This window comes from Paramisgurnus dabryanus, chromosome 9 (genome assembly GCF_030506205.2).
Source record: "Paramisgurnus dabryanus chromosome 9, PD_genome_1.1, whole genome shotgun sequence".
NCBI classification, from domain to species: domain Eukaryota; kingdom Metazoa; phylum Chordata; class Actinopteri; order Cypriniformes; family Cobitidae; genus Paramisgurnus; species Paramisgurnus dabryanus.
Window position 1 is genome coordinate 24,724,239 of NC_133345.1, and position 14,002 is coordinate 24,738,240.

A 14,002-nucleotide genomic window follows, 5' to 3' on the forward strand; every position below is an offset into this window, starting at 1 on the left:
TGTGCTTAAAAGGCTAGAAATTGTATGATATTATCCTACACTACATAGGGAATAATATGGATTTTTTTCCAGAAAACTTCTTGCATAAAAAATGTTCAAGCACTTGAATGACCTGTACCTATGTATGTATATTTTCAAGAATCTCCCAGGGCCTTGAATTATTTCCCCCAGATTCACAAACTTTCAAGGATTTCAAGGACCCATGGGAACCCTGTTATTAAGAGAGAGAGACACAAAGCAAAGAGATATTATGCGAATACTTTATTATCAATGTGTGAATGGTGTTAGCTTTTCATCTGGATATTAGAAGTATATGAAAACTATACACCAAAACCAGGCTTTTCCTATTTTTGCTGTATAATTTTTCAAATTGGTATTGAAAGATTCTTTATATATATATATATATATATATATATATATATATATATATATATATATAAGCCAAAGTGCATTTCCCGTTTTTTCCTCTTGTCCATGTACACATTGCACCATACATAAATAATTACATCGTAAAAATGACTCCATTATTTACAAGTATAATATATATTTCTTATAATATATAAAACTTTATATTAAATCTAAGTAGATGATATTTGGGATAGTTTGTGGAGTCTGTCAGTCTCTCGACACAAGCGAGTCCATTTGTGTGTGTTATCTGTGGTTGCTGAGGAGGATCTCGAGCCAGCAGGGGCATGAGGTGATGAATTGGCGTGAGTAACAAGGACCCCAGCCCTTTGCGAAGCTGATGCGCACACTGTTCGGGTCATACGGTCCGTCAAGCAGCTCAGACTCCGCACCCTGTCTGAGCAATGACGAGCGCTCGTAGTCGAACACCTTGATGGAGTAGCCGGGCATCACCTTGCGCACCACCAAGCTACGACTCCCCGGTACGTCCAGAGTAGGCGAGTTGACGAAGATGGGGTGCTGACTACGGTTGTAGGCCCAGACCCCGTCTGGCTCTTTGCTCAGGAGCAAGCCGTAGCCGATCTTCCCACGTGTCCGCTGCACGGTGCTGCTGCGCTGATCCAGGCTGAGCTGGCCGAGACAGAAGCCTGTGCCTTGAGGTAGGTCATAGAAAATGCTGACTGCGGGCTGGTACACTGTGTAGAGGCGGCCCACCCGCGTCCGGTGCTCCCAGTATGCCACGTTACACCAGTGACTCTGTTTGGGGGCGTCAGGTGACAGACTGGCATCTGAAACACAAAATGAAAGACGGTGTGAGTCTCTTGGTAATTTCTGGTAATGTTAGCAAGCAAACAACAAAAAGGTTTGCTGGGCAGAAAGATTATAGTAAGAGAAGTGTTATTTGTTACCTCAAGAGGGCACTACTTCAAAAGTTTCTAGTAACAAACTAATACAGATTTTTTTAATAGAAGGATCAATTTATAATTGCAAACAAATATTATTTTGTTGACTGGACTCAAGTTTTCCTGTTTGCTGCCAAACTGAGTAATCTGAACAAATAATTCAAAATTAAACAATCAAGTTCAATTTACAAAAGATAAATATTTTACCATTTGAAGGTTTTATTTATGTTATTGTTGTCTCTGTTAGTTATCTGTTTTGAAGTCTGTTTGCTAGTTGTCACCATGATTGAGGTTTGTTTGTTTAGTGTATGACACAGCAAAGCAACTAATGAAAATGCATGAACATGCATTTAACCCAAACTGCTTGCGCAGTTACTTGACCAATGTTTTGGAACAGTTCATGAATATAAAATAATAGGCATAACAAAAAATGTTTTGTGGTTGTTTTGTTGTTATTCATTTATATATAATTAGACTTAGCTTTCTTGGTTTATGTAATTTTTTCTTATTTAAATATGTAACGTGTAATGTAAGGCATAACATTTGGCTCCTCTGTTGGTCCGTACATATAGTGGAATGACTATAATGCTCACTTTATTTGTAAACATAAAGCATATACAGTATATTGTTATATATCATAACTTATTATTTTAACGTAATTTTTTGAGCTTGTTGAGTTAACTCAAAAAGTGATTGGCTTCCTTATATAACTAAATCATAAATGAGATCTCTTTAGTATTGCGCTTGCTTCGAGCTTAGCCAAGAGATTAAATGAAGAGCAATTGCAGATTTTCAGATTCTGAATGTAAGAAATTTACTATTTTCAGATTTTTGTTATGGATAAACAACCTAGCAATCTCACACATTCTTATTTGAGAAGCAAAAGAGATCTCAAATCTCAAACTTATTTTTTTTTATTTGGCAGGAAAGCAAAATGTGCAATTCAACAAACTGAAAAGTGATCTAAAACATTTAATTTCCTTAAAATCAAACAATGCTTAAAATCTCGCTTGATGTAAGTTTCCACCTTTAAAAACAAGACGAAATGCACACCAGGAGACATTAAACAAACCTCTGAACCACCTAAACTCTCCAGATCAGCTCATTTAATTCACTTTTCATGGCCCAGGAGCCGGTCTGTGCATTTTATGCGGTGCCAAACCCTGAGTGAGTTACAACTCCCCGAATACACGTCTACCTCATCCACACAACATTCCTAAACGCTTCCACACCACACACCGTGTACATTTCTCCCTGCTCTTTCTCGATCCGGGGAAGAATGTATTTGTAAAAGTGGGGGATATGGAAAAGCTATGAGCTCATATGGGTTCAAATGCCCTCCCCCCTTAGTTCTCCTCCACATTCCTGTGGGTGGGTGATGGTGGTGATGGCTTGGGTGGAGGAGCAGAAATCTTCTCCCTGCCAGCTCCTGCTGTGGGCTTGGGGACAGCTTTCAGCTCCCTGACAATTTAGCACAAGCTCGTGACCCCGTGACCCCTCGAGCTTCACGCTATCAGCTCAGATTAACTCGGACACATTGAGTGGTGCCATTATTTTGCTCCGGAGAGGCTATTGGCAGGGGGAATTTGTAAGGGCCAGGTCTTTCACTTGCTTTCCTCTCGGGGTTGAACAAATGCCCGGGCCATTAACCAATGACGTGAAAATATGCCGCGGTAGCCCAAAAACTGGCCCCGAGAATCAACACAAGCATGCGTGCACACATCTCTTGACTGAAACGGCCCCTTTGCGATGGGCCCCTGCATGTTAACATTTCTGAATTCCTGAGATCGTCCTTGAGCTTGCAAGGCGGCTTTTCCTGCTTGAATTGTTTAATGATACCATCACTCCTGCCTTTAGACTTGTGCAGAATATTGTAAGTGAATTATAATCATTTCATATTTCAAAAGTAGTTATGATTTTTCTACACACTGATTCTATTAGGTTAAGGCAAAGAAAAGGACACCGGAAAACCGGCTTCCAGACAAACAGTCTACTGAGAGCCGAATATCTAATCAAACAGATACAAAAAATAAACGACAAGGGGAAGTTTCACATGGCCGTCTAACGCACAAGTCCTGTGATATGATTAATGTGAGAGAGAAACAAAAAGGGGCTGGCAACGTTTTTGTGGGTTTAAGCATAGGTGCAAAGATTAAAGGTTAATAATCTATTTAATGTTTAGCTTGGGAGCGAACAATGCTCAGACCAAAGACCGTCCCGTTTCCTGAGGGTTTTCAGCATGTGTGTTCATGTGTTTTAAGTGTATTAGAGTTAAAGAGAATTTCAGCCAACGTTTGCGTTCGAGAGAGAAGTGTGATTTTTGGCTGTTCTCGCCCGAGAGGTGCCGTGTGAGCTTGTATCGGTGAGAAAGGAAGAGGAAAAATCGGAAAAACTCATCAGAATCTCTAAACTGTTAACCAACGTGTGTGCCATCGTTCTGTTTTTCAGATTTACTCTGTCCTTTGTGTCCTGTGTGAGTTTTCGTCATGCACATTGTCTGTCATCGTATCATCCTGCTTTTGACAGGCAATTTATCTTTTAGCGATTCCCTATTTTATCTTGGAGAGAAAACTGTTATTTTAAAGTACTGTGACTTTTCACTTAACAATACTGTGTTTATATTCTCACATCAAGATTTTTCATATTACTTATTTTTTACATGTATAATTTTTTATATTATTTCTAGTGCTGGGGAAAGATTAATCGCGATAATCGCATACAAAATAAAAGTGATTTTTTTGCATAATATATGAGTGTGCGCTGTGTGTAATTATTATGTATATATAAATACACACACATTCATGTATGTTTTTAAGAAACATTTACATGTGTATATATATTTATTTATATTTTTATATATTCTATATTAACAATAAAAATGGATATATAATTAAAAATTTTCTGAAATGTAAATTTACAAACACATATATCAGGCAAAAATGCACTTTTATTTTGTATGCGATTAATCATGATTAATCTTTTCCCAGCACTCATTATTTCAAATATATAATTTTTTTTAACTGAATTATTTTAACTTATTACGCGGCTCGTTGTAATGCTTGATTCTGATTGGCCAGTCGCGTCATCTGTAGGTCCATTATTCTCAGATAATAACTGCTCAAAACTAATAACAAACGGTATAAATGTTAATAGAAATATGTCTTTTAATAACATATAGAATAATTGTATAATTATTTACAAATAATTCAACCAAATATCGTGTTTGTGACATGTGTACGTTTTGTCTTATCGAAAGTAAATGGGTCTTCCTCGTGAAAGGTCTGCATTCTTTAAAAATAAGCAATTAAAATATTTCAAATAAATATTTAATGTTTCTTACCTTACCTTTGATGTACAGAAAAAAATCGGGAAAATATTATTAAACCAATTAAACTGTTTCTGCTATAACAACCAGCTGCCTATACACTATCACAATTTGCTTATCTGTTATCAGTGGTTTATAGCTCATTTGATAGAGCATTGCATTAGCAGCGAAGAAGTCATGGGTTCGATCCACAAAAGTTTCTGCACAGTCAAAAATGGTCCCAAGCTGGGGGCAGTACTCAGTTTGGCAAGGAAAAGGTCCTAATCTGTACCATTTAGGTATAGATATGTATACATTTGGTACCATATTGTACCACTGACGTACTAATATGCATTCTATAGGTTCAAATGTGTACTTTTTGAAAGGGTAAACATTTTTGATGCCATGATGAAAACTGTTGAGTTCAAACGCGTTGGCGTGTAGCCATTTTTTGATTAAAGGCTTTTTTACATTTATCAGGAGTGCCTCATTTTTCTATTTTCTTATTGCTATTATAGGCCCCTTTTTTGATGAGCACCCTAGATTGTTTGTATATATATATATATATGACCCAGAGAAACGATTCTTCTTTTTTTCTAAACCATTTTTGACCATTGTTTGACATTTGACCATTGTTTTTGATATTACTGTGCGCCACATATCAATACCATTTCACATCCCTTATACCTTTCAATTATTCTCCCTTGAACTGATCTGACAAAGTGTTAAACCGGTGCCGCACATGAAAGCATGTGTGCATGCGTGCATGTGTTCAGGTAGGAGCTGGAAAATGCACATCAGCAGGCACAAGGCACACAACAAGCAGGATACAGAGGTCCTGTCTCTTCTTCCCAAGAGACCTCACTCATGAGTCAGTCAAGTGTCTCTGACAATCCGCCAGAGCTGGAAATACAGTCTTACTCAGAGTGAGAAACATAGACAGACAGACGGACGGCACCTCCGATCGCACCCAATGACTCTACATTAGTATAATAAACCTTATTTAAGCTATCAGCCGCTGTAAGTAGGTGTTAGTTCAAAGCAGCTGCCATCTAAACTTGTGTAAACGTAATGACTCAGCAGCAGTTTAGTTAACAACGCTCAATCGCTGTGGGCCCGTCAGTTTAAGAACAGATAATAATGCTCGACTAAGTGGTAAGTCTTGGAAGTCTCTCACTTTCACATACTCACACATACTTCACAAGGGGTGAAAGACAAAAGCTGGGAGCAATTACACCGCTCTGTGTTCATTTAACCCCAGCACCTCTCAACAGCTCCGTTTACCCATTAGAAAGGTAAAATGTGTTATTATTACCATTACATTTTCAAAACGGTCTCCGCCAGTGTCAATCTCTTCAGAGACGAGCGGGGGACGTCTCTGCAACGTCCGAACTCACAAAAACACAGAGGACCTGTTGAGTCATTTCGCTGGCTGCCCACGGATTCGAAATTTGCTGAAAACGCATTCGAGAGAAAAGTTGTTTGAGGTATGAGGGAGTAAATGGCTTAAAGGTAAGCAAATATAGGGCATGGCCAGCTGAGATCAAACAACAGCGCGGGCTGTGTTGACTCACAAAGTAAGAGCTTAAGACGGAGGCCGCGAGACTAAAGGTTACTTTGTCTGAAAACAAAATGGAGCCTAAATAAAAGACAAAGACCACGTCTTTTACAAAGCTTGAAATGCACAAAACACACACACGAACGCACACACTCAGCTAGACAGCCACAAAGGTATTTCCTTTGAAATTCAGAGCTTGTACATAATGCTCGGGTGGACGTGCTGCACAATCAGTAAGATAAACAAGCCTGTTCCCAGGCCAGACGGACACATTCCCATCATTATAAAACATGCATGTAAGGCTTGGCGGTAAGACGGTAGGGTGCACACAATATCATAAAAAAAATCATATTTGACGATTATTCACCTTGATATTATAATTGCAACTTATCTACTGTATTTGGTGCCCATAATGCATACAAACTGCCTTTTTTACTTATTTATTTATTGAATAATCTTACTTTTTTTGTATCCAATAGTAATTTAATTAACACCTTCAGTAAACAGCCCTAAAAATAACTACAGTATATAATATGCATCAGTACAAGGATACACAATTACTGTGATATAAGATTTCGCTCACACTACCTCATATGATCTCTCTGCTCTTTTAAGAAAGAAAGCCTATAGGCCAAATCAGGATTGCAGTCTAAGAACACGTGCAACAATAATTTATTACATTGAAAATGACAAAAACACAGACATGCAGGTTTATGGACACACAGAAGTCTACTTGCATACACACTCGAACCCCGACACCGCTGCAAACATTAATCTAGGGTGAGTTCAATTAACTTTAAATACACAAAAGGGTCTAGATTTCAATTCAAACTCTATGTAATTATCCGCTAATGCTTTTAAAAGCAGCGTGCGGGGTGAAGAACAGAGAAAACAGCCCTGGGCTAAACCCACACGTCCACAGAGCTCTGGGCAGATCCACGGCATAAGAGAAAAACAGCGGCTTGTCATCTCTCCCCACCAAACTACAGAGGTTTCATCCTCTCTAATCCCGGGAATTCTGAAAAGATGAACTCATTCCTCCACAGCTCTCCTGCCAGAGCCTTTAACCAGAGAGGGAGAGAGAGAGAGAGACACTGTTGCTTTGGAAATAATGTGATCCTAACATTCATGGCAATGAAGCTTTCCTGAATCAAACTGAACTGGGAGAGAGAGAGAAAAGAGAGAGAGGGACAGGAGGGGGAGTCCAAGTCTCTTATCCTGTGCCAAGGATTAGATTCCCTCCAGCTATTAGACTGTACCATAGGGCTGACAGTATAGGGGGAGAGTGTTTATGTGAACAGAAGAAACAGAGAGAGAGACCGAACAGGGAAGTTTTATAGTGGACAGAATTCATCTTTTGACGCCACTCTTGACAGGCCTGAGCATTCTTCTGCTTACTGGGGTCAAAGAGGAAAGCTGCTTTCTGGAAATACTGTTGCCTGGACTGGGAATAAAGCGAAACTTAAGAAACAATGCCGCCGTACTTCCCTCCCTCTTGCTAGGCTTTGGTACGGCTCTGGTTTTTTAGACAACTATCACTACAGGGGGACTTACGACACAGTAACGGGCCACATTTAGGTTGGCGTCTGCGCTATCTCTGCCATCAAAGACGGCTTTATCAGGCAGACGCACTAACCGAGACTGCACTCGCACACAGAAGGCTTTACTTCTCTTTAAGCCTCTCTCTCTCTTTCTTTTTCCGTTCATCGACTACGTTTTTTTTGTTAATTTTTACTATTTTCTCAGGCTTCTTGTTTTCAGTGTTGGGCTGTAAAGTGGAAAAGAGAAATATCTAAAGGGTAGAAGTAAAAGTAATAGATTTTTGCTGAGGGAAATACAAATGTAGGAATTACATGTAATACCTACCATTGCATAAGTTCTGACCAAAAATCCAGAAAAACATACAACTTAATAATTCAGGGTTTCCACACCTTCGTTAACTTCAAATTCAAGGACCTTTTAAGGACTTTCCAGGTCCAATACCCTGAAATTCAAGTACTAAATGTGGGGATATATTTCAAGTAAGAACAAGGTTACATCGTGTTACCTTTTAAGATACATTGTTACAGTTCCCTGCGCTGCGTCACTGCGGTGACACTTTGGGGGCGCCTCAAGGGGTAAGTGCGTCTGAATGTGTATTTCAAATTCAACCAATGGTGAGGCTTAACGACAAATACAGGGTGACGCGGAAGCCAGGAAGTATATCGCTATCTGAAATATTGCCAAAGACGGCGTTACAGGGACGCAGGATGTCCGGCAAGGAGACGCAGCGTCTTATTCCTTTCTCAGGGAACAAGAGTTACATACGTTACCCAAGACGTTTTCATGTGTCAAACACAACTATGCAAAAAAGCATTTTGGTATGAATCAACATTCGCATACAGAAGATATAAGCATTTAAAGCATTTAGCACGTGTGCTTAAAAAGTCTAGAATTTTTATGATATTATCCTACACTAAACAAACAGGGAATAATATCGATTTTTTTCCAGAAAACTTCTTGCATAAAATAGATTTAAGCACTTTCAATGTCCTGTATCTATGTATGTATATTTTCAAAAACTTCTCAGGGCCTTGGATTTTTTCCCCAGATTCACAAACTTTCAAGGATTTCAAGGACCAATGCATTTTTTCTGGTTTCCTTAAAAAACTGGATTCATGGCCTACGATTACAGAGCGCCTGGCATTGCATTTCGAATAGTGACTGCATATTTAATCCTATCGCTATGGCTCTATAGTGTTAATGACGACTTTGTCAAATGTGCATAAGATTCACACCTCAGTCCCATTTAAAGCCCAGCTTAGCTAGTCAGATTCACTTCCCTGCCTCTCTGGATTCCTTAACACTCAACTCATGAGATTTGATTTAAACATTGGGGGATAAAAGTTTTAACGGTGTTTTTATTATTCATTATATAAATATTTTTTTTGGGGGGGTACAATTGCAAGTTTTGATTAATGAAGGGGACTATTCCCCTACCTTCACTAATGTTGACATTTCAACACATGCAGCAAATGAGTATGCATTGTCCACAGGTCAGATGGTTGTGTCACTTCCGTGATTTCCACAGCTTAGTCATGCAGTGCAAAGACCCAAAGATCTGTGTACTGATCTCCACAGGCAAATCTCAGCCAGAAGAACTGGGGGATCCAAGCTAAATTCCTTAAACATGAGAACAGATGGGGCAGTGTGAAGGACGAACTCCCAGAAACCCAGACCATCTACAGCTCGCTCTCAATTTCACACTAGTGCTGCCTCTATCAAGGATCAGGGGATAGGTTTTCGGTATGCGTTTGAGTGTGAATGCTTCGTCGATACATCAGGGTGGATTAAAGGTAGATTTTGCACAGTTCGCACAGAGGCCATGGCGATATCAATAACCTAAGCCATAAAGATCTGAAGTCATTTTAATCACTGTGTCAACTACTCATCTGTCATTGAGTTGACACGTTTATTCAAAGCAATTTATAGTACAATCATTAGAGGAACGACGTAACATCAGTTACAAACTCAGACCTTTAAACCACTAGGTTACAGCACAACAACTGCCTACTCACCAATCATCTATTGTGCTTAAATAAAGCGTTTATAATTTGCCAGTTATGCTTCCTAAAACAATTACCATACCATTGAAAAATGTTGAGAAGTGGGTTAAGTACACCACAAGCATGAAATCTGAAGTATAATTATTATTAGACTAAATAACAATTACCATTCCTTTCAAAACAACAACGGTGCCTATAACGGAAGTGTTTATGATCTATTAAGTGTTCAGCATGGACCCCGCAACTATTGCTGTGACAAAAAAAAACATCAATCCACTGTGCATCAATGAGAACGGCACGCAGCAGGTACGGTTTCACTTCGGGGAGTCCGACAGAATCAAGGCTCAGGTTAATATAAGATGAAAGCCGTGTATTCGGATACAGCACGTCTGTAAGGTGATGGACACGCACGTAGATCAGATGATAACGTGCTATTGATCAGCCCACTGGATCATAAACACTCAAACCAATGTCTCCTGACAGCAACCGCACCGTCCTTCTATATCACACAATAAAGATTGAAGCGGCTATCATTCAGGACAGGTACAACAAATCAAGATGTTTATGAGGGAGCATTTCAAATAAATTTATGCATTTGCCAGACTCTCTTATCCAAAGCAACTTGCAGTGTATTCAAGCTATGCATTTTGCTAGTATGTGTACTCAAACCCATAACCTTAGAAATGCAAATGCAATGAGCTACAGGTGATTTTGATGTTAAAATTGGTCTGTGCAAAAGTGTGCCGTTTTTTGGGTGTGTCCTTTAAAACGCAAATGAGCGGATGAAATGCAAACACTGATCACCATCACAATTGAATCTCAATTGTGCTGTCAATTTTTTTCTCTCTCTCTGCACTAAATGGCTGTGCAGTGGTTGGATAGTGCAGATAAAGGGGGCGATATTACTGTAATTCGCATTGCTACTAGTGATGCACCGATGTATCGGCCGCCGATATTTATCGGCCGATTTTTGGTGAATTTGAAACCATCGGCATATCGGCAATAGCACGAAAAAGGCCGATACCGATTGTTTATTAATTAACTGCATAAAAAAATCCATTATATGTAAAACAAAAATGAGTTAATGTTGTTAATAAAATAAATGCTGAATAGCAAAAACCACCTTTGAAGGTTGTCATGCTGTCTTATTATATTTGTTTTAGCTTAATTTGTGCCTCTCTTATTTTGTTGGTCAGTTGAATGTTAATTAGATCCAATCCATGTTCAGTAAAAATAATTTGATGCAGAAATAAACTAGCTAATAGACCAACTGTATAGTATTGTATACAAGTGTTTAATATCGGTATCGGCATCGGCCAGAATTTGTCTGTTTAAATCAGTATCGGCCCCAAAAAATCCTATCGGTGCATCCCTAATTGCTACCCCTCACAAAACAGGCAAAATCTGAACACAAGATGCTTGCAGAAAATGGCTTACCCAAACAAAGTTCCTGTGCTGATTTTTTTCACAATTTCTAGGTTGATAAAAGTACTGGGGACCCAATTATAGCACTTAATAGGGCTGTCACTTTTCTATCGAAAAACGATTGCACAATTGATCGGACCAACCAAAAAAAGTTTCGAAAACGAAAATAGGCAATCGATTTTAACCAAATATGTACACTATTAATTTTAAAAGAATTAAACAGTTAAAAATATAGATGTAACAAAACTCACAAACAAGCAGAAAAAGAAAAGAATTCCGAAAGTGCAGTAGGCAGGGGCGGAGTGGCAATTGGGAAAGTCGGGACTTTTCCCGGTGGGCCGGTAGTGTTTTAAGGCCGCGAAGGCCGGTCTGATAATAGCCGTGCTTTCAGTCTTTAGTCGTGCACTCCGGCCACACTAAAAACTATTTATCATATATTTAATATGCTTCAGCGCTCAAAATGTATCTGGCCGCACCGCTCTCTCTATCAAGCCCGTCTCCCCTGGAGTTCTATCAGCCAATCAAAAAAAAAGAAATGAAAGAGGCTTCACAATAGCCAATCAGAAAATAGCACTGTTGTATCTGGGTAAGATTTAACGCAACAACCAATAAAAAAGCATAGCCTCGCACACCCATCGAGGAATGGAGCTCCGAGCATCACTTTGAGCAGCACAGAGTAAGTCTGATCTCCTGTTTTAATGTTACAACAAATGCACAACTTTGACACAAACAATGACAACTTGACTGCTGTTAGAGAATGTTTCCCAGATAATCAGCATCAGTTTTTCACGAGTGTATGTAACTTAGCCAACAGTTTACAGCCTGTTCACTGACAACACCTGCTCAGAACATGTAAGTTGCGTTATATTTTCGTTATCACACGATGACTGACATTTTGTCACATAAAACATCTCTCTCCAAACAGGCTTAATAATTTTATAAGCAACTGCTTTGCAACCATAGTAAGCTTAATCTTACCTAAAACTAGGAAACTGTTGTTGACTTTAAGATCTTTTAAATAATAGTTATTACACTTGGTATTTCATGTTGTTGTGCAGTCATTTTATTGTAATGTTAGATTTCAGCATTTGCTTATTTTTTGACCATGGAGGGCTGGTGGTCTATGAAATTTTTCCCACTCCGCCCCTGGCAGTAGGTGTGCGAAAGCTAGACAGAAAATACCCAGCAATTTTACGTACCTATAGTTTCACGCTTTCAATCGCTGCATCTAGTGTTTTGCAAAGAAAATGGAGGACAACGTCAATAAACCTGTGCAACACGAGAGAGCGTCGAAATTGTGACCTTACAGGAGATGATGAGTTAAGACAAGGAGCCACCCTTGCGAGCTGACAGCGACCCGCTTTTGTGATGGAAGATTGGCAGTACGAAATCCGCAGCTGGCAACGAAGTACCCGAGTTTCCCTGGGACATCAGTGCGGTCGGAGTGCGTCTTCTCAACAGATGGACATATAGTGAATGAAAAGCGCTCTGCTCTTGACCCCTAAAATGTTGATCGACTTGTTTTCCTGACCAATAATTTGTAATGGCCCTAGCCTTTTTGCGCATTTCATTATGCCTGCCTAGTGCCGCCTAAGTGTCGGTTACATTTAATAAAAAAATACACAGAATGTTCTCAACTTCAAGTAAGTCTATTTAAAGTTTCAATTTCGAACAGTTGTTTGAAATGGATCGAATCATTATTTAAAATAATTTTTGAATTGCCTAAATCATAAAAGCAGCCGGTTGAAGCCTGCAGTAATGTTTTTCATTTATGGCAGCAGTCCACTCTGCATATTTTTTTAGAGAATGTTGGACTACTGTTGCTGTTTTTTATTCTGCACGAAACTTAATGACAATGAATAAGAAATATTGCTGACTTGTGCGTTTCAGGCGCTCTCTTTACATTTGAAAATGGAAACATTTCAAACAACACAATTTTACAATTGATTCAATGAACACCTATATATTAAAAATCAAAAATGATTTTTTGCATGCTATGACCCCTTTAAATAAGACATACCTCTCTATAGCGCAATCGGTAGTGCCTTATGTGTTCAATATTGTGTTATATCGCAGGAAACTCACATACTAATAACATTTATGCATTTATGTATACGCTCTGGATTATAGCATCTGTCAAACATAAACGGAAAACCCAGAGCAAACAGACCCATTCACTTCTTTTTAGTGGCGTATTTATAAAGTCCTCAATAAGGGCCACTGAAGTATGGCACAAACTCCCTATTGAGGCCTCTAATTGCATTTAGCAAGAAAGACCAAACTCTGGACATGGAGCAAATACGTCAAGCTGGTGCGGATCAACTCAGCGTTCCACTCGCTCTCCGGAGCTCACAAATCCCGTTTTGTGTATCTGAGGGAGTCTTTTGTTGCGAGCGCAGATTGACCAACAGGGTAAACTTAAACAGGTACTGCGCGTTTCGTCATACCATTAATCACATCAGAGAACTAGGTGAGTGAAAGAGTGACTGATCTCTCTCTCTTTCTCTCAGTCGCTCCTTCTCGATCTCTTATCTGTTTAACAGTCATTAGCGATGGGACTCTTAAATGCTTGGAAAAGCAGACATCTACTTCTTATTTATTTTGCAATTGCCTACTGTTTGAGGAAAACATACTTGTGTAATAGTTTTTGGGATTTAAGTTATGGATTCGATTTGTGAGGGTTTAACAGAATTCCCTCTTTGTGAGCTCAGCTCTCTCTGATGATGATGGACAACAAATCCCACTCGGTTACTCTGAATAATATTTCCACATTTTTGAGTAGCAAACACATGGGGAAAAAAACAACTCTCCTTGTGGTGTTCTGGAAAATCCAAAAATATACCGATGCCAATATGAGTTAGGT

At 39.1% G+C, this 14,002-nt stretch overlaps 1 protein-coding gene across 1 annotated transcript in view; it reads right to left on the reverse strand.

Moving 5' to 3' along the window:
* Positions 1-285: 285 nt before the first annotated feature.
* The window catches only part of smad6b (SMAD family member 6b), a 28,751-nt gene continuing 15,034 nt past the window's right edge, over positions 286-14,002 (reverse strand). Inside the window, exon 4 of the mRNA XM_065278989.2 lies at positions 286-1,193. Within this exon, the coding sequence (XP_065135061.1) occupies positions 652-1,193 (542 nt within the window). The 3' untranslated portion in view covers positions 286-651. The remainder of the gene's footprint in view (positions 1,194-14,002) is intronic.